This window comes from Halichoerus grypus, chromosome X, assembly GCF_964656455.1.
Source record: "Halichoerus grypus chromosome X, mHalGry1.hap1.1, whole genome shotgun sequence".
Classification (NCBI taxonomy): domain Eukaryota; kingdom Metazoa; phylum Chordata; class Mammalia; order Carnivora; family Phocidae; genus Halichoerus; species Halichoerus grypus.
In genome coordinates this window covers 10,268,738-10,290,953 of record NC_135727.1, presented here as the reverse complement: position 1 = coordinate 10,290,953, position 22,216 = coordinate 10,268,738, and the positions used below count along the sequence as shown (strand labels likewise).

The 22,216-nt window shown below is 41.7% G+C and overlaps 1 protein-coding gene and 1 long non-coding RNA gene across 6 annotated transcripts in view; one reads left to right on the top strand and one right to left on the bottom strand.

The window, feature by feature from the left end:
• Positions 1–462: 462 nt before the first annotated feature.
• Positions 463–21,302, bottom strand: SLITRK4 (SLIT and NTRK like family member 4). 5 transcript variants are annotated; one of them, XM_078065220.1, is made up of 2 exons: positions 21,276–21,302; positions 463–5,115 (listed from the first exon to the last, which is right to left on the bottom strand). In XM_078065220.1, the coding sequence occupies exon 2, from the start codon at positions 5,063–5,065 to the stop codon at positions 2,549–2,551; it is 2,517 nt and encodes an 838-aa protein (XP_077921346.1). In that variant the 5' UTR covers positions 5,066–5,115; positions 21,276–21,302; the 3' UTR covers positions 463–2,548. The 5 variants fall into 5 exon arrangements, with proteins under 5 accessions (XP_077921346.1, XP_077921345.1, XP_035950181.1 ...); XM_078065219.1 differs by lacking the exon at positions 21,276–21,302 and adding an exon at positions 9,534–9,881; XM_036094288.2 differs by lacking the exon at positions 21,276–21,302 and adding an exon at positions 8,742–8,941.
• The window catches only part of LOC144380591 (uncharacterized), a 157,187-nt gene continuing 144,040 nt past the window's right edge, over positions 9,070–22,216 (top strand). The window contains exon 1 of the long non-coding RNA XR_013444799.1: positions 9,070–9,466. This is a non-coding gene — a long non-coding RNA (uncharacterized LOC144380591). The remainder of the gene's footprint in view (positions 9,467–22,216) is intronic.

Genomic DNA, 22,216 nt, shown 5'->3' with positions numbered 1-22,216 from the left:
CACACGTTGATATTACTTTTTAAAAAATGTCGAACATTTATACCTTTCGGCAGAAGAGTATGAGATAGCCAATATGCTACAGCAAGCTTTGAGATGGTGGCAGGTACTCTTGCCATTGACAACTGCAGAAACCTTGAAACATCTTCAAAGCATCACCACACTGAATAAAAGGCATCATCCCAATGACCTATTATCCCCAGATCATGGATAGAGCTTTCCGGTTCCTCCCATAAGTGTCTACTTAAGATTCCTTAATCCATACTTTATTGACAGGATAAACTAAAACACTTTCTTTGAAGCCTTTGCGTCTTTATCCTGTCAGTATGCATTAGGAGCCCTTTAATCCATGGATAAATGCAAGCATGGTAATGGCATATTAAAAGTCCTTATGAAATTGTAGATGAAAACACGCTGTTGGGCACACATCTTCGTGTCTTTTCTTTCAAGATCAGAAAGCAAGTATTTGTTTGTATTTTTTTAATATTCATATAAAGTTTTCACAGACATTGTCATGAAAATTAAAATTACACATTAAAGTTTTAAGAGCACCAGCACATACATATGGAGACAATTTTTTCTGCTATTTCAAAAAAAATCTCCAGATTATCTATATGTATGCATATACACCCAAATACACACACACAGGCACACACACACATACGCGCACACCCTCTAAGAATGCCAAGTTGTTTATTTTTTTTTTTATCCTGGAACATATAAAGCCCTGAAATTAGTACTTAATAAAGGGACTACTGTTACATCTTTAGCCGCCACATCATTCTGGAAGCTGCACCAAAACATCTGCCACTTGAAGTTCATGAAGAATGCCTATGTTTACCTCCTTGGTCATCTCACTGACTAATATAGTAATTATAAGAGATGGAGCACAAAGAAATATACATATGTAGGCAGGCCAAGAAGGTAATGTGTTTCAGGATGTCACTTTGCTAATTGGGAGCTCCTAAAAATCTTCAAATGTCTCCCATTATCAAGTCCTTCCTTTGACCAATTTTGACCTAGAAGTTAACAGCACAATCAAACACAGTGGCATATCATTTATAGTTGCAGACTGTGAACTCATCTGAGACCAATGAAAGCATTTTACAGTGTGGCTTTGATAGCCGAGATCACCATGATGTTCACTGCTCTACTGGATTATCTGATAGTAGCTGGAATGATGACAGAACAGGATACTGATGCATACGAGATATAACTATTAACCTTACTCATTAATTTTTTTTAAATATTTGTAGTGAAAACTATTTGAATTAAGCTCATAGAATCCTGAAAAGCAAGACAACTGATGGCAAGTAACAACTGCCCCAGACACGATACTATAAAACTAAGGAACTTATTTTAAAATGCACAGTTGGTAACAAATCTGAAGATAATATGCTAAATTCTCAAGAATAGCACAGAACTGTTTTTTTGTATTTTTGTGTTTTTGTGGGGTTTTTTTTGTCTGTTTCGTTTTTAAATTATACCTGATCACAATGTCCAGAATATTTCTGTACACAGAAGCTTCAGTTTCGGTTTGGTATATTTTTTTCTGTCTAAATTTATACCTATTGATAAAGTCCCTGTGATCAGGAAAACAAGTCAGGCATATTAAATACATATTAAGGAGTACATATTTTCCTATTTAGTATACAAAGTACTTCATAAATATGAATTATGTTACAAAAATAGCTTTGGGTGCGCTCACACGGTAAGCACTTTGCTAATTTTGGACAACCTTTAAGGATTGTGGGTATTTCACATAACTGAGAACAAACTCTAATGTTAGTTTAATTTGAGCCTTGTTTAATTCTGATAAACATCATGTATTTCTTCAGATCACCACAAACGCTATGTAACTCACGTTGACTTTTTTCTTTTAGGTTTTATGTATAGACAGGTAATGCTTAAAGTGTTCAAATTTATTTTATAGTTATGTAATGCATGGTATATTTTAAACAAATATTTGCACAATTTAACATTATAAATCCAGCGGTTTCAAGATGCAGGCCATAAAGTTTACCGATTTACAAATACTATCGAATGTTCTCTCTTTGCATGCTTTTTTTTTTTTAACTTTTCAGATAATCTTTACACAGAGTTGTTACAATGCCACAAATCAAAAGGATTTATTCCAGTTCCACCGACTTAATCTACGTGCAAGATGAAGGACCCAGCTGAGGTACAAACACTGGTACCAGTTTTCTTGAGTTTGCTTTACAAAGCACAAAGAGACGAAGGTTTTGCATTGGGGTACAAAACAGATTTGCCTCTTGAGGTTAAATTCAGTGTATCATGTATATAAAGCATCCCTTTGGCAATAGAGTTTGCAGTATCCCCACAGGACTCCACAGTATAGGTTTTATGTAGTAAAATCTATTAAGGAAATTCTCTTCTACTGGACACATCTTTGCAGCTACAGTTAATGAGACAGCCTCGGAAACACCTGCCTCTATGCCTATTGATAATATAGTATTTGGAAGTTAGAAGTCAACAAAAGGCACTTTCATCATTAAATAAATGTCCTCTGTATGAAGTGAGATTGCATGACCTAGATCTTGTTCAAAGCTGTCTGCTCCTCAAGGACCTGTAGGTAGTCAGGGGAACTCTGGAGTTTTGCCTTCAGTTCAAAATACTCGCTGTTCTTGCGCTGCTCCACGACAATTTTACTGTGGTTGCCGCCTATCAGTGACTTCTTGTTTTTTTTGTCTTGTTGTTTTTCTGGATAGCGGATCTCAAAGCCACTGACACCTATGCTATTGTACTCCTTTTTGCTTTCCAGAAAATTCTGAATAAACACATTGGAATCCCTGCTTGGGAATAATTCATCCAGCTCATCAATTGTGCTCAGTCTCTTCCTGCTATCCACGTGTAATAAATCTTTCTCCTTGTCGGCAACATTTCTCATAACGACTTTCTGTCCTGGAGGATCTGAAAACATGAAGCCGGTTTCTGACTCTTTCAAACCGCAGGTGTGGCTCTTGCTCATCTGCTCTATGGTTTGTGGAATGAAAGCTTCTGTGCTCAGTCCGTCTTTTTTATTGGTCTTGTGGTCATGCTTCCTCAGCTGCAGCTGCATGGAGCCACACTCAGGATTCCCCAGGCCCTCGTGCTTGACCGTGGGCTTCTTGTTTCGCCGCAGCACAAAAACAAGAAGACAGAAAGCAACGAACACAGTTAAGATGAGGACCACTAAGATACTGAGGATTAAAATAGACAGAGGCACCGGGCCACCGGGAGGACTTCGAATGGGACCCAGCGGGGTGGTGAATGTAATGGCAGGTGCAGGGCTCGTGAATGGCGCAGATGGCTTGTTTAAGAGTTTGGGACATAAGATTTCATTTTTGAGGGACTTCAGTTCGATGTTGGCAAACTGAACAGGTGTCTCACATTTCAGCTCTTTCACGACAATCCCGTCATTCAACTTCTCCAGCCACAGCTTTAACGCCACCAAGTCACAAGTGCAGTCCCAAGGGTTGCCCTCCAGGTCAATCTGTGTAAGAGACTGCAGCTGATCGAGGACCCCGCTGACAGGTAAGTACATGAACTTGTTGTTCCTCAGGTTCAGTCTAGCGAGGGGTGCTCCCGAAAAAATGTAAACAGGCAGGCTCTTTAAGAGATTATTGTTTAAATACAGTAACTGTAAATTTGGCATCGAGTCAAAGGTGCCTGCTAAGATCTCCTTAATCAAATTGTATTCCAAATACAGATACTGCAGGTTATGAAGGCCTGAGAATATCTCAGGATAGAGTCTTTCAATCTGATTGCCATTGAGATAGAGCCTGCGTAAATTAGTGAGATTGTGGAATACATCTCCCTTGATCACTGTAATCTGATTGCTGCCTAAATGGAGCAAATCCAGTCCTTCAAACTCGGCAAAGTCTGCGATGTCCACGTCTTTGATGCTATTGCCATTGACATGCAGCTTCTTGGCATTTAAAGGTTTTGGTACCAGTTCAGACATGGACTGTATATTTTTCTCTTGGCAGTTGACACTCAGTCCCAAATCTGAAGGATGTGTTTTGCAAAAGCAAGGGGCCGGGCAAGGTGTCAGGGGAGGCACCCTTGTTTGGTAAGACACAATCTGACTGAGATTGCGATTGGAGAGGGATTTGCCTGCCACGATTCCAGAGATCTTGGAAGGATTTGTGGTTTTCGGTGGTTTGGTCACTAATCTGTGTAAGGATGTTTGGGTCGTGTGACCATTGGGAGTGGTGAAGCCATTCTCCAGCTGAGACGGAGGCAGGATTCGTACATCAAAATCACTGCCCGTGCCCATGGGGCATAATTCTTGTTTGTTGGTCTCTTTTAAAAGCCTTCCGTATAAGTCACTGGGAGTTTCGCAGATAGCCTCTCCTATGTAAATGTTATATGGCATATTCTCCAGCCAAGCTTTTAAAGGCAACAAATCACAGCTACAGTTCCAAGGGTTGTCTTCCAGTTGCAGTTCAACAACACGGCCTATGTGTTCCAGAACTCCGATATAGGGGAGCTTCTGGATTCTGTTCCCTCGTATATCCAGATGGGTCAAAGATGCGAATCGGAAAATATTATCAGGAAGGAATGAAATCAGATTGTCATTAAGAATGAGAACTTTCAGTTTGTGGAGCTTATTGAAGGCTCCTCGTTCAATATACTTGATTAAATTGTAGTCAGCCTGGAGATACTCCAAGTTCTCGATGCCAAGGAAAGTGTCAGCTCGGAGAATCTTTAATTCATTGTTGTTCAAGTGCAACTGCTTTAATGCACTGAGCCCAAGAAAGGCTCCTCCCTCAATGTTCTGCAGCTTATTATTTCCCAGCTGCAGGGATACTGCGTGTGAAAAATTCAAGAATGTATTTGGATAGAGGATATTTAAAAAATTGTTTTGGAAATTGAGGTGATAAAAATTCGACCACGGTGGCTTCAGCTGAGTTGGTCTGTAGACCGAAACTTTCTCGCAGTTGACATAGAGCACATTCTCGACTGACACGCAGGAGCACACGTTGCAAATTTCCACCGATATGTCAGAATCTGCATTTGCCGAGGAAATCGGGGCTGACAAAATCAGAAAGAGCCAAAGAAACATCTTCTTGCAATCAGCAAACAACTTTATGCTTCTGAATAAAGAGAAATAATCTACAAAATAAAAAGAAAACATTTTTTCAATGATCATTACTTGAAAAAGTATCTGCGCTTACATCATACCGTAGTGAGCGCGTGGCTGCAATGGTTAGCTTTGTAGTTTTCTGCAAGGATTCTCACTCAGGTGAACAATAATCACCAGAAATGCCAACAGTTTTATTTCCATACCTGTAGTTTATACATTTTACACGTGCATAACACCCAACAAACAACAGGAGAAAAAGGCTTGATTGTGCTTAAACCTTTACAATCAAAAAATATTTTCTCTACATGGGCTATCAAATTCCACCCTTGAACACGACCTTTTGCAACTCTAATGACCGATCCCAGGCCATCAACTCTGCCTTTGTAGTTTGCACCACAAAGGCATTTCAATCTGTAGAAGTCTGCTCTCTGGGCTTCAGCTCGATAAGAGGCTGAACAGAGAAGATAGTAGAGCCTGGGATTCAACGGAGGGTGGCAATGGGAGGGACTGGGTTGCTGTAGAGGGGACAGTCAAAAGATCAAGGTAGAAGGAGCCCTGGGAAGAGATCTGCCTGAGCTTCAGCCCACAGGTAAGCACACTGCCACGAACCAGTTCACTCCTGTACATGGCTGCCTTAAAAAACACAGATGACCCAGTGAGGTTCTAGAAAAATAACTGAGTAGGAAATGGCCAAATTTTAATTTCAAGTAAATACACAGTACCTAATTTCCTGTCAGTCATCTCCAAAGGAGTGGGGGGGAGCCTTTTGTCTCTGGGTCCCAGAAAGCAGGAGAGAAACCTGCTTGCTCCTCAATTGCCTAGCTGACGTCCAGACAGCTTTCCCACCCCCCAAGAACTGGCTCTCCTGCCTACCTGGCCCACTTCTATTCCTTTACATGCCATTTTGAACCCAGGTCCGAGGACTGACACTTGGCTCAGATGCTAATCTCCTTCACTTTGACCACAGACTAGCACTGCTGAGGAAGAGGAGTTCACACACTACAATCCTTGAGTGGTTTTATCTGCAGCACCAGATACATTTAGTACAGTAAATGTCCTAAAATCATCACTTCCCAAACATCCCCTCCCAATATCACCACCCCATGTCTCTGTCTATAAACAAATCACGAATCACCTAGTGGAGTTTAATGCTTAGCAAATTAACCCCTTGTAGCCATTTCCTTAAATACAGCATGGATATATAAATATATGCAATGTTTCCTGGAAAAGCCTAAAAGGAAAAACAAGCACTGTGCATTTTACTGATGCAGTTTTAGCCATGTGAGTCTTTTCCATCTTGAATGGGAAGTTCGCTGCAATTTCAATATGGTTACCACCAAATATTAATTAAATAAACAAATTACCCAGGAACACACGATGAGGGAATGATACAAAGAAGTGTCACACAGAAACTCCTTTGTTTATTTTGCCCACGAGGAATCAGCTAATGGTAAAACCAACCATGTCTCAAGGTAGACCATCCATTAGCCACGACCCAGAAAGATTTGCATTTTAAGTAGTTTGGTTCAGAATACAGCCAACACTGCCGAGATGCTCCTTGCCTGCCATATAGACATGCATTTCCCCTATTCACCGTGATAGTTTGATTGGCAGTGCAAAAAGAAGTCATAAATTCTTAAGTATGACATCATCCAAGCCAACTTTCATTGTAAAATCAAAATTTCACATGATCATTTTGCCTTCCTATAGATGTGGTTTTCACAGCTATTCTGGTTCAGTTGAGTCATTTCTTGTTACTAACCCCCAGCCAAAAATCAACCAAACTAGAAACAAAATAAAACAAAACAAAAATCCCGAATAACCTGAATTCAGTACAAAAACAAGAACAAGGAGCATCAGCAGATCTGAAATTGCATAAGGAGCTGCCCTCCTCCTCGTAATTTCTACTTTAAATAGCAAGGGGGAAAAAAGCCACAAGGACAAGCTAGGAAGTTCCCAAATGCATCTCCTGTGTAACAGAGAAAGCCGCAGGCAGCTGGAGTGTCAAGCGAGGGAGAGGGGGAGTCGATCGCCAAGGAAGAGGGACCAAAAGGGCAAGAGACCATGGAGTAGTGGTGAGAGGAGGCAAGAGAGCTGGAATGGAGATAGAAAGAGGGCAAGGGGGCACTGAATGTAAGCGAAAGAAACCTCCCATTCACATGGTACCACTAAAACATGCATATTTTAAAATTGGGGGAAAAAGGAAAATAAGAAAAAAACCCACGAAGTATGAGTTGGGTACCAAAAGCCATCTCTCGGGCTGCCGAGAGCGGCGCGTCTGCCAAGAGCGGCCCGTCTCCCCATCTACCTCTCCGTCTCTCGATCTCTGTGCCCTGCAAGACGCTCGGCTCCCACAGCCGGCCAGGACCGCACAAACCTAGCTAGCCTTACCACATATCCGGCATCCATCCGAGTGCCGTTCCCGGGGCTCCGCGCCCGTGCGGAAGGAGCGGGCCTGCGGGGGGACAGATGCCTGCGGGGGGTGGGCCAAGGTGGCTCCCCAGGAGCTGGCAGGAGAAACCTCTGCCCGCCAGCCTAGGCGGGGGTGGGGGGCTCCGCCAAAAGACGCGGTCACTGCCGCCCCCTGTGCGCTACCTCGGGCCGGCGGCGACGCGGCTGGAGGGGCGCCGGCGATGGCGCGTACCGCAATGTTTTGCCGCATCCCGGTGCCCGGAGCCGGCGCGCAGCCCCCTCCCGGGTCCCGGGCCCAAGCAGCGCCCTCGTGGGTTGGGCAGCAGAGGCGGGGACCGCTCGGGATGTCGCGGGGGCCTTCAGCTCCGCTGCGCACACATTTCTCCGCGCGCTCCCGTCCCACAACGGGCAGCTATTGGAGTTTCCATCGGCCTCTCTAGACCCGGGCGTGCGGTGGTTGAAGGAGGGGTAAGCGACGGCCAGCTCAGGCCACGAGGCCGAGGGCCACTGGGGCATCACTGGCCCGCTTGTCACAGGCAGAGTGACCCGGTGGCTCTGTGGCCGAGAGCGGGGGTCCAGGCTACCCCTCCAACTCCCCCCCCCACCCCCCCCCCGCGGCCAGCCACAGAGTGCTGCTCTCACCAAGCCAGAAATCAGCTCAACATTTGGGCATCTTGCAAAGTCGCGCTGCCAGCACTTGCCCGGCTTTGCAGGTCTTTTAGAGTTAGCCATCGGCTTCTCGCGTATTCCCTGTGTTGCTGGGTGCCAGTAATCTCCGACCAGCTCGGGGGCCACTGCCCTGAGCCCCAGATCCACGTCCGCCTAGAGTGCTTGCGAGGGGGGCGCAGAAAACAAAGCCAGCGCAGCGGCCCCGACAGCCCGAGCCGCCCTAGACCAGGACACTTTCCCCGCCGCCCCGGCTGCCCGGGGAGGCAGTGATGTTAAGGACACCGGATTCTTTTGGTCCTCAGGGACTTGCGACCGCGCCGTGGGTAGGCAAGCAGGGTGGTGGTGGAGTAGCCACTATGGTCGCTTTGGCCACTCGGCCGGCCCCAAACCAACACGACCCAAACTAAAAATAATAAGCTACCTGCCCCCCTCCGCGCGTGCGCGCGCGCCCGCGCGGGCACACACACACACACACACACACACACACACACATACACTCGTGCTGCTGAACCAAGCGGGGAAGAGGCAGCGAGTGGCGGTGCAGCTCGCGCAGCCCCGCTGGAAATTCACCCACCTCCGGAGCCCAGCAGCTCTCGCAGGGCCCGCCGCGCCGTGATCCGCTCTGCAGTTTCCACGATGGTCTCTACGTGATCCGGGATCGAGCTGCTCCGCGCCGGCTCGCCCGTCAAACCCACCAAGCAGCCCTCGCAGGCAAGCGGGCGGGCAGCGGCGCGCACGCGCGCACCCGGCCAGACACCGCGCGCGCACCCAGCCCCTCGCACACGGGCTGCACCTTTACATACACGCGTCGAATCCCCGCCCCCGCCCCCCCACACCCCGCGCACACGCAGCCTCCCTCCCTAAACTCAGGAACCTCGACCCCCGCACATTGCTGAGGCCCCCGGTCCCCCATCCAGACACCTCCACTTGATTCCTCTTCTACCCACACGCCAAGAAAGCGCACTTTCCTCCAGGCATCCGCCCCCTCTTTATGCCTAAAACACCCCCTAGGGAGGAGCGACCCCTTTCCTCACGCGCAGAGACCCCAGTCTCCAAACGCGAGCGCGCCAGCCTCCATCCTCCCACCACATACACGCACACTCGAGTCCTTTCTCCTCCCTCAGTCCCCTAAGAACGAAGGAACGCACACACACACACACACACGGGGCGTTCCTTTGAGAGAGCCACCAAGAACCCAGGCAAAGCCAAAGAAACGTCGGAGGTGGGGGAGGGGGGCCGAGGGAGGTAGACAGGGTCGTCGAGTCTACGCGGGATTGAATAATTCCAGGATCGAGGGGGGTGAGTCAACAACAATGACATTCAAAGGCAACAATCGCACTTGGGCTTTGTATAACGGTTACAGTACCTTCGGCTAATTGTCACCCCGCAGATCAGAGGGCTCCGGGAATACTTCTTCGGCAGCGGGCGATCCTGGATGGAGCCTTCTTGGGACCAGTTTCCTGGGATCCAGTAGTATCCTCACTCCCCCTACCTGTCTGCGCGTAAGGGCCTGGGGGCTTTAAGGCAAAAGTGTGAAGCTTTAGCCCAGAGTGAGACTTATTTAGTGGGTTTAGGAGGAGACGGGTTAATTCTCCGCACCTTAGAACTCTGCGTGCCTTCGGTGTAGAACGGGTTAAGCAGGACGATTAAAGAGCTGGGGGTGGGGAGAGGGGGAGAGGGATAGAGGAAACAGAGGTGTGGGACCGGGAGAGATGCCTCACTTGCGACCAAAAGAAGAAGAAGAAAAAAAAAAAAAAATCTGCTTTGGCTACTGAGCATGCCCAGTTCCCAGCTCGAGCCCTATAAGGGAGGCATTGTGTGCGTTCCACTTCTCCGGGCTTTGGTGGTGACCGGGAGGGGACTTTGGTTGGGGAGGGTGGTGGTGAATGAGAGGCTTTAGGGAAGGGGGACAAGGTTTGGAGCTTTGGGGGCTGTGCGGGAAGAGAGACCCACGGGATACCTTGGGGAGTCAGAAAAGGAGACAACGGAAGGGACTACGAAAAGTCACTTCAGTAGCCCCCTCACTATCATGGCTATACCAAAGTGGCTTTAGCAATTGAATCTCAAATATCCAGAAGCTGCAAATCCAGCGTGTGGATTGTCTAGGCCCTTCTACCCATTTGCTAGTTCTTCCACAAGAGAGTAGGAATATCCTGGGGAAAGGCTAATGTTGAAACGAGTTTCATGCAGACTGGGAATTTAGTTAATAAGCTTGGCAAGAAAGCAAATGTACCTGTGGGGCGGGGGACATTGGCTCTCTGGTATGTATTTCAAATACCTGGCTTTCCTAACGAGGAAAGGCTAAAACGGTCGTTTTACTCCCCTCCCCCCCAACCTTGCTGTTTTTGTAGGTGCTTGGCTAAGAAAAACAACTCTCTCTCTTTACCTTGTGTCTGTGGGGATAAACTGGCTTTAGGTAAATAGAGCTAAGTTATAAAAGGCAAGTATTTTCCTAGCCCATTCTTTGCCACATTTCAGGTAAATTACTGCAGGGCCCATTTCTTCACGACCTATGTTCTGCCTAATCCACTTATTCAAATTCCAGTCGCTCTAGCCACAATAGGGTATATAGTCAGTACCCAGAAATGCTTTTACTTAAAAATGAAAAACTCTTTAAACTAAAACTAGCAATAGCTTTGAAACCAGAATTTGGCTGTCTGCCCGAACTCCTACAGTTAAACATTTACCATAATTGGTTGATGTTTAAAGGCCTCAAATCTAGGCAAAAAATCCGATGAGGAAAGGATTTATTACATTATTTGTGGGTAGTGTCCTATCTTCTATATTATCTGTGGTATCTATTCACATATAAGTTCAAATTTTTTCATTTTTGTCATTTCATGAGGCTGCCTTCAGGTTATATTCATGCAAATGTTTGCTGGGCACAGCATGTATATAGAGATGCATGTACAATGTTTAAATGAATATTTAAATAGATACGTGTATATAGGCATATTTTCTTATGACCTTGGTAAATATTGCATCTTTCATAAAGAATCCTTTCTCTACCCTCACACTTTACTGTCCTTAAAAATTTCGTCTTCTCTTTTAAAAACCTAGAGGCAGAAATTGAGTGGGCAGCAATGGTAAATTTTGCTATATTCCATGTGAAATCCGTTACGAAATAGCATTACTTAAGGAAACACTAAAGGATCCGTCCATAACAACATAGGCACTTGTGCAGCTCCTTAGTAAGGTGAGATTTGTTTCCTCCATAGGTAACAGCTGCAGTATGTTGAAAAATCCCTCTACTGTTGTACATTTGAACAAAACAGATCCTGCTAATTAAGAACTCACATTTGCATTATATTGTATAATGCAATTTGAAAGTGGTAATGGATACCAAAACAAGTTGGCATTTATTCTAAATGCAAAGGATTCAGGAAGCTACAATATATTTTATCAGGATAGAGGAATTGTTTGTCCTTTACTATAAATGTTAACAAGATTCAATAGAATGAGCAAAAAAATTTTACCTGAAAATATAATGCACATTCCAAGCACTGTGAGAGCTGAAAAGGCCAGATTTGGACAGTAAATATCAGATGATTTAAATGCCTACCTTTATTCAACTTTAGAAACTGTTCTGAGAGTTGACTATAATTTGACTGTAATAACTGTGAAATGCTCTTTTTCATATGGGTATGGAGACAGAAGTCTGAAAACAAGTACAGCTAGAACATCAATAAACTACAATTAATAATAGTACTAAAAACATTTCGGTGGTTAGTATCTAAGTCATTAAAATGAATGCTTTCAAATAAAATATTTTGCTGCTTAAAAATGATAAAGTGGATACTCCTAAAAATAACATAGAAGTAACAGCTTCCATGCCTTCTGCTTCTTTTGCTTTCAAATTTAAAAACCCAATCCTTTAGTCCTGCAGTCTCTTTTCTAGCTCCTAGAATGACACGTGATATCCATATAGAACAATAGTAAACTAAAGGAAATTGCTAGCTTAAAAAAAGGAAGGAACCATGAGAGACTATGGACTCTGAGAAACAAACTGAGGGTTCTAGAGGGGAAAGGGGTGGGGGGATGGGTATTAAAGAGGGCAGGTACTGAATGGAGCACGCGAACAATGAATCATGGAACACTACATCAAAAACTAATGATGTAATGTATGGTGATTAACATAACATAATAAAACAATAAAAAAAGGAAGTAAATATATAAATAAATAAAAGTGTTAAGAAAACTCCAGCACTATTTATGGCAATGGAAAGAAACACAAAGTTGATGTTCTTCCTAAAATATATGAATGCAAATATTGTGAGACAGATTTGCAATAGCCTCATTGTTTTTCTACAAATGTTCCATCGTACTTAATCTTGGCTTTGCCAGGAGTACAACTGGAACCATAGGACTACACCGATTTGCTGTGTCTCCCGCTTTCAGGGCAAATAAACAACTTCACCAGGAATTTCACCAAGCTCCTGGATATCCTTAATTCCAAAGGCAGTTTTAGTCAATCAAACGCTACCATTCACAAATGAGTAAAACACCAACAAAACTTGGCCCTTGTCAGTGGTCTTGCACTCTCATATTCCTCATTTAACCTGCCTTGTTTTGCTGCTGGGTTGTTTTTTTTTTTAATTTCCTTAAGTAATCTCTACACCTGACGTGGGGCTCAAACTCAGGAACCTGAAACTGAGATCAGGATTCACGTGCTCTACCGACTGAGCTAGCCAGGGACCCCCTGTCCTGTTGTTGTTTAAAATCAAATTAGCCTTAATTTTGATATCCAGGTATCACACACAGATCTTTCAGTGTATCTTAATTTCGAAAATGTATTTATACTCTGGCATTTAAAGAAATTACAAATTTGGCATCTCTCAAATTGGAATACAAGAAATTTCTGAGGATGTTAACATATCTTCTGGGAAGAGACGTTTCTAAGATCAAATAAGTTTAGAAGACCCTTGCTTCCATAAAGCTACACAGTTTTTTTTAAACTTTGGGATTTCTCAGGAAATTCAATTATATTAAAAATGAATTCTGACTTACAAGGGGAAAAGATATATAGCATGTAACATTTCCCAAACTTATTTGACTATGGAAGCCTTTTTTGTTTTAATCACATACGCTTTGAGAAACCTTGTACTAATTGCTCATTTTTGCAAATCTTGTGGAAATCAGGAGCTGAAAGGTAGCTTTCAGATCATAATCTAATCCATACCATAGAAGCTATTATCTATTGAGTGCCTCTTCTTCTTAGCCATATTTGCCTCCAAACATTATTTTCTTTAGTTCTTTAGTTCTCTGAATACTGCAAGGGAGAGATTCTTCTTCTTTAAAAATCAAGGTTTAGGGAAGTTGAATGATTAGCTCAAGGTACACAGTAGTAAGTGACAGTCAAGATTTGACCCCAGGTCTTTGACATCTTCCCAATACCCCACACTTCCTTGTCCACAGAGGAATTAAGGCACTTTTAATTTGGAAAGCATGATAGATTTTTTTCCTCAAAGATAAACACTCGGGACACAAATGTTTGCAAGTAGTAAAGTATTAATACGCAACACTAGATTAAACCAATAAAGGACATGGAAAACAGTTTAGATCAATTATGTATGACAGGGTCTCTTAAATCAGCTGCTTTCCCCCTTTGCCAATAGCGGGCTTGTTCCATTCATCTTGCTCTTTTACATACCTGAGTTGATTCTGAACCTGTGATGTCTCAATTGTCTCTTATTAGAGACAGTTGCCTTTGCTACTGCTAAACGGAGCCGGATAAAGCAGTAGTAGTGTTCATCTCTAAACTGACTCTGCTATCCAGTAGGGCACTGAGTAATCGGAGAAGGTGAGATTAGTTGTTTGATTGATTAGATTATATCAACCCACATAACCTTCCATTTTTCCGGGATACTTCTTCATATTACAGCTGGTAACCTGCTTCCTCCCCTCCCCCAGAATCTAAGGTGTCAGCTATTAATGTATTGAAATCAGAGTACTCCAGGCATTGGCTGATTTTTCACAAATTATTTCTGGAGGATTAATAAAGAAGAATATTTTGTTTCAAAGGATCTTTGTAATTTTGGCTCCTAATGAGTACTCGTTCATACAGCTCACTCATTCCACCTATATTCTCTAGAAGAACATTTTTCTAAGCCACAGATGCTGATATAATAGCATGTGTTCTCTTTACCCGTTTTCTTTCTGAGTCTTCTCTAACTTGAAAAAATACCATCTTTCTCACTCACTGTCAAAGATTAGAGCCCGGAAACAAGCTCCACTGCCCTCAGACAACTCAAAGATAATAAAGATCATGAAATAAAAAATAGGAAGTTAATAGCCAAACAATCTACTGTGAAAATTACTCCCATGGGCTGTACAAGTTCCAAAACACCAACCAAAGCTTTGTCAGAAAGACAGAAAGTTGATGAGAATCCTTCCATTTTTACCATGCTCCGTTCTATCTAGGGAACCAGAATACTATCCCCAGCCAGCAAAACATGTTTGTTTTTTTTTAATTTTGCAAAAATATTGAGGGTCTCTTTGTCCAATGCTTTTTATAACAGTATGGTTTTGCCTTAGAAATTTTAAACTTAAAACTTTCCTTCAAAATTGATCTTGTTTCCAGCCCCTCCTCTTTTGTTTTAGAGATTCCCTTTGGACAGTTCAAACACGCGGCAAAATCAGGGGCATGAAACAAGGCAGAAAAGGCATAATATGGAGATGTGAGTTATGTGACTATCCCAATTACTATATCAGAAAAAAAATTTATCTCTTTCTGAAGCTCAAAGCGTGAGTCAGAGGAAAGCAGAACATCTGTGTAAGCCAGCGTCATGTATCTGTGATTGACTACCTTCTTTTTCAGTTCCGAATGGGAGCTTCTGTTTCTCTGATCTGACTCAAATTGAGTAACATCTACCCACATAAGGTCTTCATGAGAAAACTGTCCCCAGTCTCGTGCCAAGGGATCACACCGAAACTGTGAGAAACTGGCATCACAGAGAATGCCCATTGTATCTGCTGTGTGTGCATAGCATTCTTGTTAATCATAGAATTTCAGGGCTTAAAGGGACCTTAAAATTCTTACGGTTTAACCACTCCCAGTCAAAGCTGAAATCTTCAACAAATGGACACTCAGGGCTTTGAATACACTCAGTGATGGGGAGCTCACTGAGGGTAGAAGCTCTAGTAAGTCACCTAGAAAATTCATTATGGAATTTCTGCAATCTTTACTGATTTGTAAATGTGAAAGAAACATAAAATGAGGTGCGCCTGGGTGGCTCAGTCGTTAAGCGTCTGCCTTCGGCTCAGGTCATGATCCCAGGGTCCTGGGATCGAGCCCCGCATTGGGCTCCTGCTTGGCGGGAAGCCTGCTTCTCCCTCTCCCACTCCCCCTGCTTGTGTTCCCTCTCTGGCTGGGTCTCTCTCTGTCAAATAAAGAAATAAAATCTTAAAAAAAAAAAAAGAAACGTAAAATGAGATGTGTGAGGATTTTAAAGAATACACGAAGTTTGGAACCAGATGGACTTGGGGTGAAATTCTTGACTATTTAATAGTTCTATGATTTAGGGCAGTTAACTTTTCTCAGCGTTCATGGCCTCCTCTGTAAAATGGGTATGACAAACTCAATCTCCCTGAGTTTTATGAGGATTAACTAAGATAACGTTTACAAAACACCTAGAATGGTGCCTTTCTGGCACAGAGAATTATTTCCTTCTATTTGTAAGTAGAAGAAACTCTTAGATACATAAAAAACAAAGAATGCTAATTGCATATGCATTTTCTACCCTGAGTCTCTATAAGAATGATGAGTAGAAGAGGATGATGGGATTATTTGCTTGTTTTGCTTATTTTTAATTGTTTCAAAAGCTAGAAACCATTATGTTAAAATAAATACATGGATGCTTACACTTCCTGGTATCTTTTAGTTACCTTTCTATCTTCATCAATTATTAGTTTTTTAAACCATTAACCTCAACAACAACCTCTGTAGAGCTGAGCATCACAAACACCATCATTATTTTTTAAAAGAGTCTTCTTCCAGTGTTGCTTCCAGTCTAGAGTCTCATCTTCTGTGCTCCAGAGCCACAAGAAGTGGGAAATATCATTATTTCAATGAAGTTCCTCATAATGGCCCTGGAGAGAATATTAAAAATATGTTTTCCTGAAGCCTGTTACTGAATATCTTTTTGGGAAAACAGAGAGGGAGACAGAAAAGGGGGAAAAGGAACCACAGTATATATAGCTGTGATTTGTAGCATTATTTGTACCATGTGTGAAAAAAAGTTCAAGTGACTTGGCACTAATTTTATCATTTTCTCTCTAGAAAACATGTATTTTTAGAAATTTAATGACCTAAAGAACTAGCATTCTTCTATCCATAGATTATTCTTTTTTTTAAAGATTTTATTTATTTATTTGACATAGAGAGAGAGAGCGAGAGAGGGAACACAGGCAGGGGGAGTGGGAGAGGGAGAAGCAGGCTCTCCACTGAGCAGGGAGCCCGATGCGGGGCTTGATCCCAGGATCCTGGGACCATGACCTGAGCCAAAAGCAGACGCTTAACCAACTGAGCCACCCAGGCGTCCCTCCATAAGATTATTTTGTCATGAGCGTGGCATGTGTTGTTTTTAGAGAAAAGAAAGTCAGATTTGACAGAATGTGATACAATTATATCTAAGATCACCATCGAAGGATAAATTATGTATAAATTAATTCAATCTCAATCATCCAATAACTATTCAGACAGATATGATGACTACAGGCATGTGTCTGAGCTGCTGTTAATTGGCTTTTCTTAGAATACTCATTGTTGGAAATATTGAACTCTAACTTATATTATCTGGATTCTGTTTGTATTCCCCCATAGCAAAAATAGTCTAATGTAAAAAAATGTTCAAGGTATGACCTCTAACCAAACTATTTTTTACAGAGTAAAAGTTGTTGGGCATTTTACTTCTTATAGCTGAAGCTATTCAATAAAATTTCATTTTTATTATCTTTATGGATGAAAGCATATCCAGAAAACCAAAACTATAGGATCCAAGTACTCAGGGCAATGAGAAAAAAATTACAAATGGACCATATAATGATGACTCCTCTTATTTCTCTGCCTGTGTTTCAAGAGATGTGAGTTTCCTGAACCTTGAAGGGAGAAGAGTCTCATTGATAGCCACTCTCACTTCTCCTTGAGAATCTGTCCTATATGACAAGTGGCAGGGCATGCCTGTGTTGGAGCAGTGGTCTTGGGATCAGTGGTCTTCCTGATCTTCTATTCCTACCCCTTCATGTACACTTAAAGAGGGTTTCTTGTCAAAAGGGTAGGAAATGCCATTCTTCAGTTTAAAATTTGGTGACTGTTCAGACCTGTGCTGGACAGTTGGCCAGTTATGTTGTGCAAACCAAAAGACCTGTGACATAGGTTGGATGTCTCTAAGCGCTAACATTTCAACTTGAAATTAAATCTACTGACAAAAGCTTCTATTTTGTTAATAAGTACTTGTAAAACATCATAGGATTTTATAGAAGACAAATTTCTAAAGAGGGTATGTCTTGCAATAAAATAAGTTGAATTTGGTAAATATTACAGGAAACTATAAGGAAATAATTTCATATATTAATTCCATAGTAACAAAGGACTGGCAAGAACTGATGATTAAGTGGATTTTAGCTCAAAAGGCAAATATTTTTGGTTCTCTTTTCCAGCTCATTATTAAATATTATTATGTAAGATATCTCCAATTCATTAGAGATTCTGCTTTTATCGTTTATTAAGGCTAGTGGCAAGAACAGATTGGCCTAGAGGGGAAGAATGGATGAAGGAGAAACTAGCATAGCCATGCATATGATATATAAATTATACATAATTCAAATCATTACCCACTTCAAGTAATTACTTTCTTTTTAAGCACGCATTTTCGCTTCTTTCCACTGATTGTAAAACATTTGCACTCAGAGCTTGTCTGAAAACAGGCAAGCTTAATCCTCAGAGTTCCTAGAGAGCCACATTGCATCTTAGGCCACATAGACATAAACTCTCCAAAATTAAAACACACCAGTACCACTCCCTCTTCCCATCCCCATCCCAACTGTTGGTTTGGTAGCTGCACATTGAAAGAGTCAAAATGTATACTGAAAATAAATTAACATATTTCACTCTGTTTTAGGAATAGAAAACTGCCTTTCCTTTCAGATTCCAAGAACTCGATGAATTCAAGAACATAGGAAGTTGAGTTAAGATAGCCTGACTGCAAATAATCTGCTCAACCATAACATTCAGTTGATTTTAAATCTTTATTGAATACCTATTACACATCAAGGCTCTGAATCCCAAAGTGAAAGGCACTGCCTCTATCCTCCGAGATCTCTTCCTTTAGTGATAGAGCAGATGAGACCATGTTGTAATAAATAATATTCTATAATTTATCGAATAGAAATGCCCTTGAACCACCGAATGCTCATTTTTAAACTTTACCAAATTTCTCACTTTCATTAACACTGTGAAATCCTATAGTCGAAGACAGTAGTGGTAGGCTTTCATGGCACATATTCAAGGAAATTAAGAAAATCAGAACATTGCCTTCCATCAAATGGCAAGGTCAACAATTTGTATGTCCTTCTGGAGATGACATAGTCCAAAACTTTGGTATTCCTCCAGAATACAGAGTCAAAATTTACAGTGTGCCAGACATATTTGGAGAGGACATTAACAGGAAATTTCTATAAAATAAGAAATTAAATGATGTAGAAGGGCCAGAAATTGAACAACAAAGATAACCAAAAGAAACAAAATGAAAGAAGACACCAAAACAGTTAAGAATCTTTCTTTCTTTCTTTCTTTCTTTCTTTCTTTCTTTCTTTCTTTCTTTCTTTCTTTGACAGAGAGAGATAGCGAGAGCAGGAACACAAGCAGGGGGAGTGGGAGAGGGAGAAGCAGGCTCTCCCAGGACCCTGGGATCATGACCTGAGCCGAAGGCAGACACTTAACGACTGAGCCACCCAGGCACCCAAGAATCTTTTCAAATTTGATGTCCAAACGGTGAAAACTGCAAGAAGGGTGACATACAAAGGAAGAGAAGAGAAGTTCATGTTGTTTAGCTTTTCAAGTGGAACTGAGAGCAAAGTATAATAACATATATCTATCTATCTATCTATCTATCATCTATCTACTGACCACGAAACAACAACCAAAAAACCCCAACCTCTTCTCAGGAAATACGAGCTGCTGGCAATAATATCCTAAATATAAGCATGTCTGGTTCCACATTATTACTATTTTTTTTTTACCGATATACACAAATTGCCACAATATTTAAATGGGTCATTTGAAAAAAATTTCAAGAAAGAGAAGAATCTTACTGAAATTGTTTTACCAAGACTGAAAAGTGGGTTCCTTTATATTTTTTGACTGTTTTAGTAGGTCAGAACAGACTGTAAATTTACTTCTTAGAGCCGGTTAGCCTTGGGACTCCTACTGCAATCTGACAATGATGCCTTCTAATTGTTGTTTATGGATGTCAAGAGACTTTACACCTTTTTTTTTTTTTTTTGGTCTTTGGTTTGTTCTGATTCTCTTTTTTAACGTGGTATTTAATTTGTGCTTTTGTCCAGTCCACCACCAATAAATAATTCTTGAGGAAATGTTGCATTTGAATTTGAGCCAATTCCCTTAGAATTTTGGTAGTCAGGATTTGCCATTACTCTTCTCATTTCCAATGCTTTACTGCATAAACAACCCCCCGCCCCACCCCTACTTGCTCCCTCTTCCAAAAAGGAAGAAAGATAGAAAAGCAGCCATTGGCATCTTACACTGAAATCCTGTTTTGCTATCCAATCTATTAGAGATTGAATTTTTTTTTACAAAATTATTGGAGAAGAAAAAAACATTTTCCCTGCTGTTGCTGCTGTATTATTATTTGACTGACTTTCAGTTTATTAGTCATTCATCTGGATTGGTGCCTGTATATTTTCCCAAAGGTTTAATACGGAAAATGATTTCTTTGGCCATATTGAATCTTAGCTCAAAATTGTATCGTTTTTCGTATCTAAGAAGCTTCACAGATATTTTCTCATTCATGCTTACAATATTCTTGTAGATTGTAACAAAAGACCCTACAGTAACATAGGTTATAATATAAGAAATAGACTAAAGTAAACTTGATTAAGGTGACAGTCGATAAGTTAGGAGGTAGGAAAGAACAGTCTGACACTCTATGAAGTTCTTCTATGACTCTTGAAGGCAGGTAACTATAACGTCATCGTGGGTGAAGAGAAGGGTCTTGGGATGCTGAGAGAAACTGGAGCTGGACAAAGGAGAAAGGGAATTTGTGAAGTCCCAGGGCCAAGAGCACAGAGCAGTGTATAGAAGCGAGCATTTGGACCACTCACTCTTTGGTTACTTAGTATCCATATCCATCCTTCTACACATATTTACCTTCCATACAACGCTCTATGCTTTCTGTCCTTCCTTGAATGAAGATGCTTCTTCCTTTCCTCCAGTGCGAAGTTCCAACAGCCATGTTGTCCATCTCTAGCTGCTACTAAATACTCTTCTAATTCCATATAAACATGATATAATCTGAAGACTAACTTGTAGTTAACATCCTTATATAAAATAACAAGGGGCAAAGAGCAGAGAGGAAAAAAATTGCGTGTGTGAATATATATAAAAATGTTACTATGCAATGGATATTTGTGTGTGTGTGTACACACACACACACACACACCAAACAAGGTTGTTATGCATAGCTGCTACAGGACTTTTTTCTTTCATGAGGCTGGAAATGACGTAAGAATTTTCTACACTACCCCTCCCGGGTTTCCTTTGCCCTAAGTCAGGACTCAACTAGTTGTTGTTCTTTCCCTGATATGGCATCCCAAGCCTTCACTCTTTTTTTTTAATTTAATTTTACTATGTTATGTTAATCACCACACATTACATCATTAGTTTTTGATGTAGTGTTCCCTGACTCATTGTTTGTGTATAACACCCAGTCCAAGCCTTCACTCTTGAAGGCTCTGAATTCTTAGTCCTGTCCCTCAACTCTTTTTTTAAAGCATTAGTTTTCCATTAACCTTTTCTATTGGTCATGAGAGTCTTAAGACGCAGCATGGTAGTGCTGAGAAGGCAGTTCCAAACATAATGCTTTCTACTTACGTTGTGTAGCAGCAATCAAAATTATCCTTGGTAATCAGGATTAATATTCTGCAAGGGAAAAGGTATAGGTGTCAGGTGACTTTCATTGGCATATTGTTCAATAATATTGGTTAATTAAACTACAGCTGTTTTTGATGATGCCTGTTATGGCCACAGGAGGCAACATGAGCTGTATCCTGAAGAATGGCGCAGTGGAAAGATTGGTAGCACACAGTGTCCTGGGCACCCTAGTGAAAAATGCAGAAAACTCAGCAGACTGATTTTAGTTAGACTTTTTTGATAAAGATTTAATGTGACTGTACTGATTTCCAAGACTGCATTCACCTTTCATTTGTGATAGTCTGAAACTAAGACTATGTCTAGTTGATTACAGGACAGCAGGTAGATTTGACAGTGAAATAATGGATTGGTTTAGTGAAACCACACTGGCTTTCCACAGTTAAATACCTTTGGCCCATGCAGGCTCTCCGAACCTTCCTCTTTTTTCCTTTACAGAGGCTTCACACATTACCTTGTGTTTCTCTCATCTTTTTTACTTCTGCCATACACTAGCCCATGAAGATCCTCTTCACTATAAGATTAGCTGCTCAGTAGGATTTAGCAGTTTCTTTTTTGTCCCCTCGAATATTCTTCTTTGTGTTTTCCTGTTAATTACTATGAGGCAAACAGAAGTACCATGGTAGGGGGCGCCTGGGTGGCTCAGTCGGTTGAATGTCTAACTCTTAATTTTGGTTCAGGTCATGATGTCAGGGTTGTGAGATAGAGCCCTGCATCAGGCTCTCTCTCCCCCTCCCTCTGTCCCTCTCCCCCCTCTTTCAAACAAATATTTGAAACAAACAAACAAACAAAAACAGAAGTACCACTGCTTCAATTCATTTAACAAATCATTTTTGAACACTTAGCAGTTCAGGAACTGAACAGTGCCTGCCTTCATGGAGATT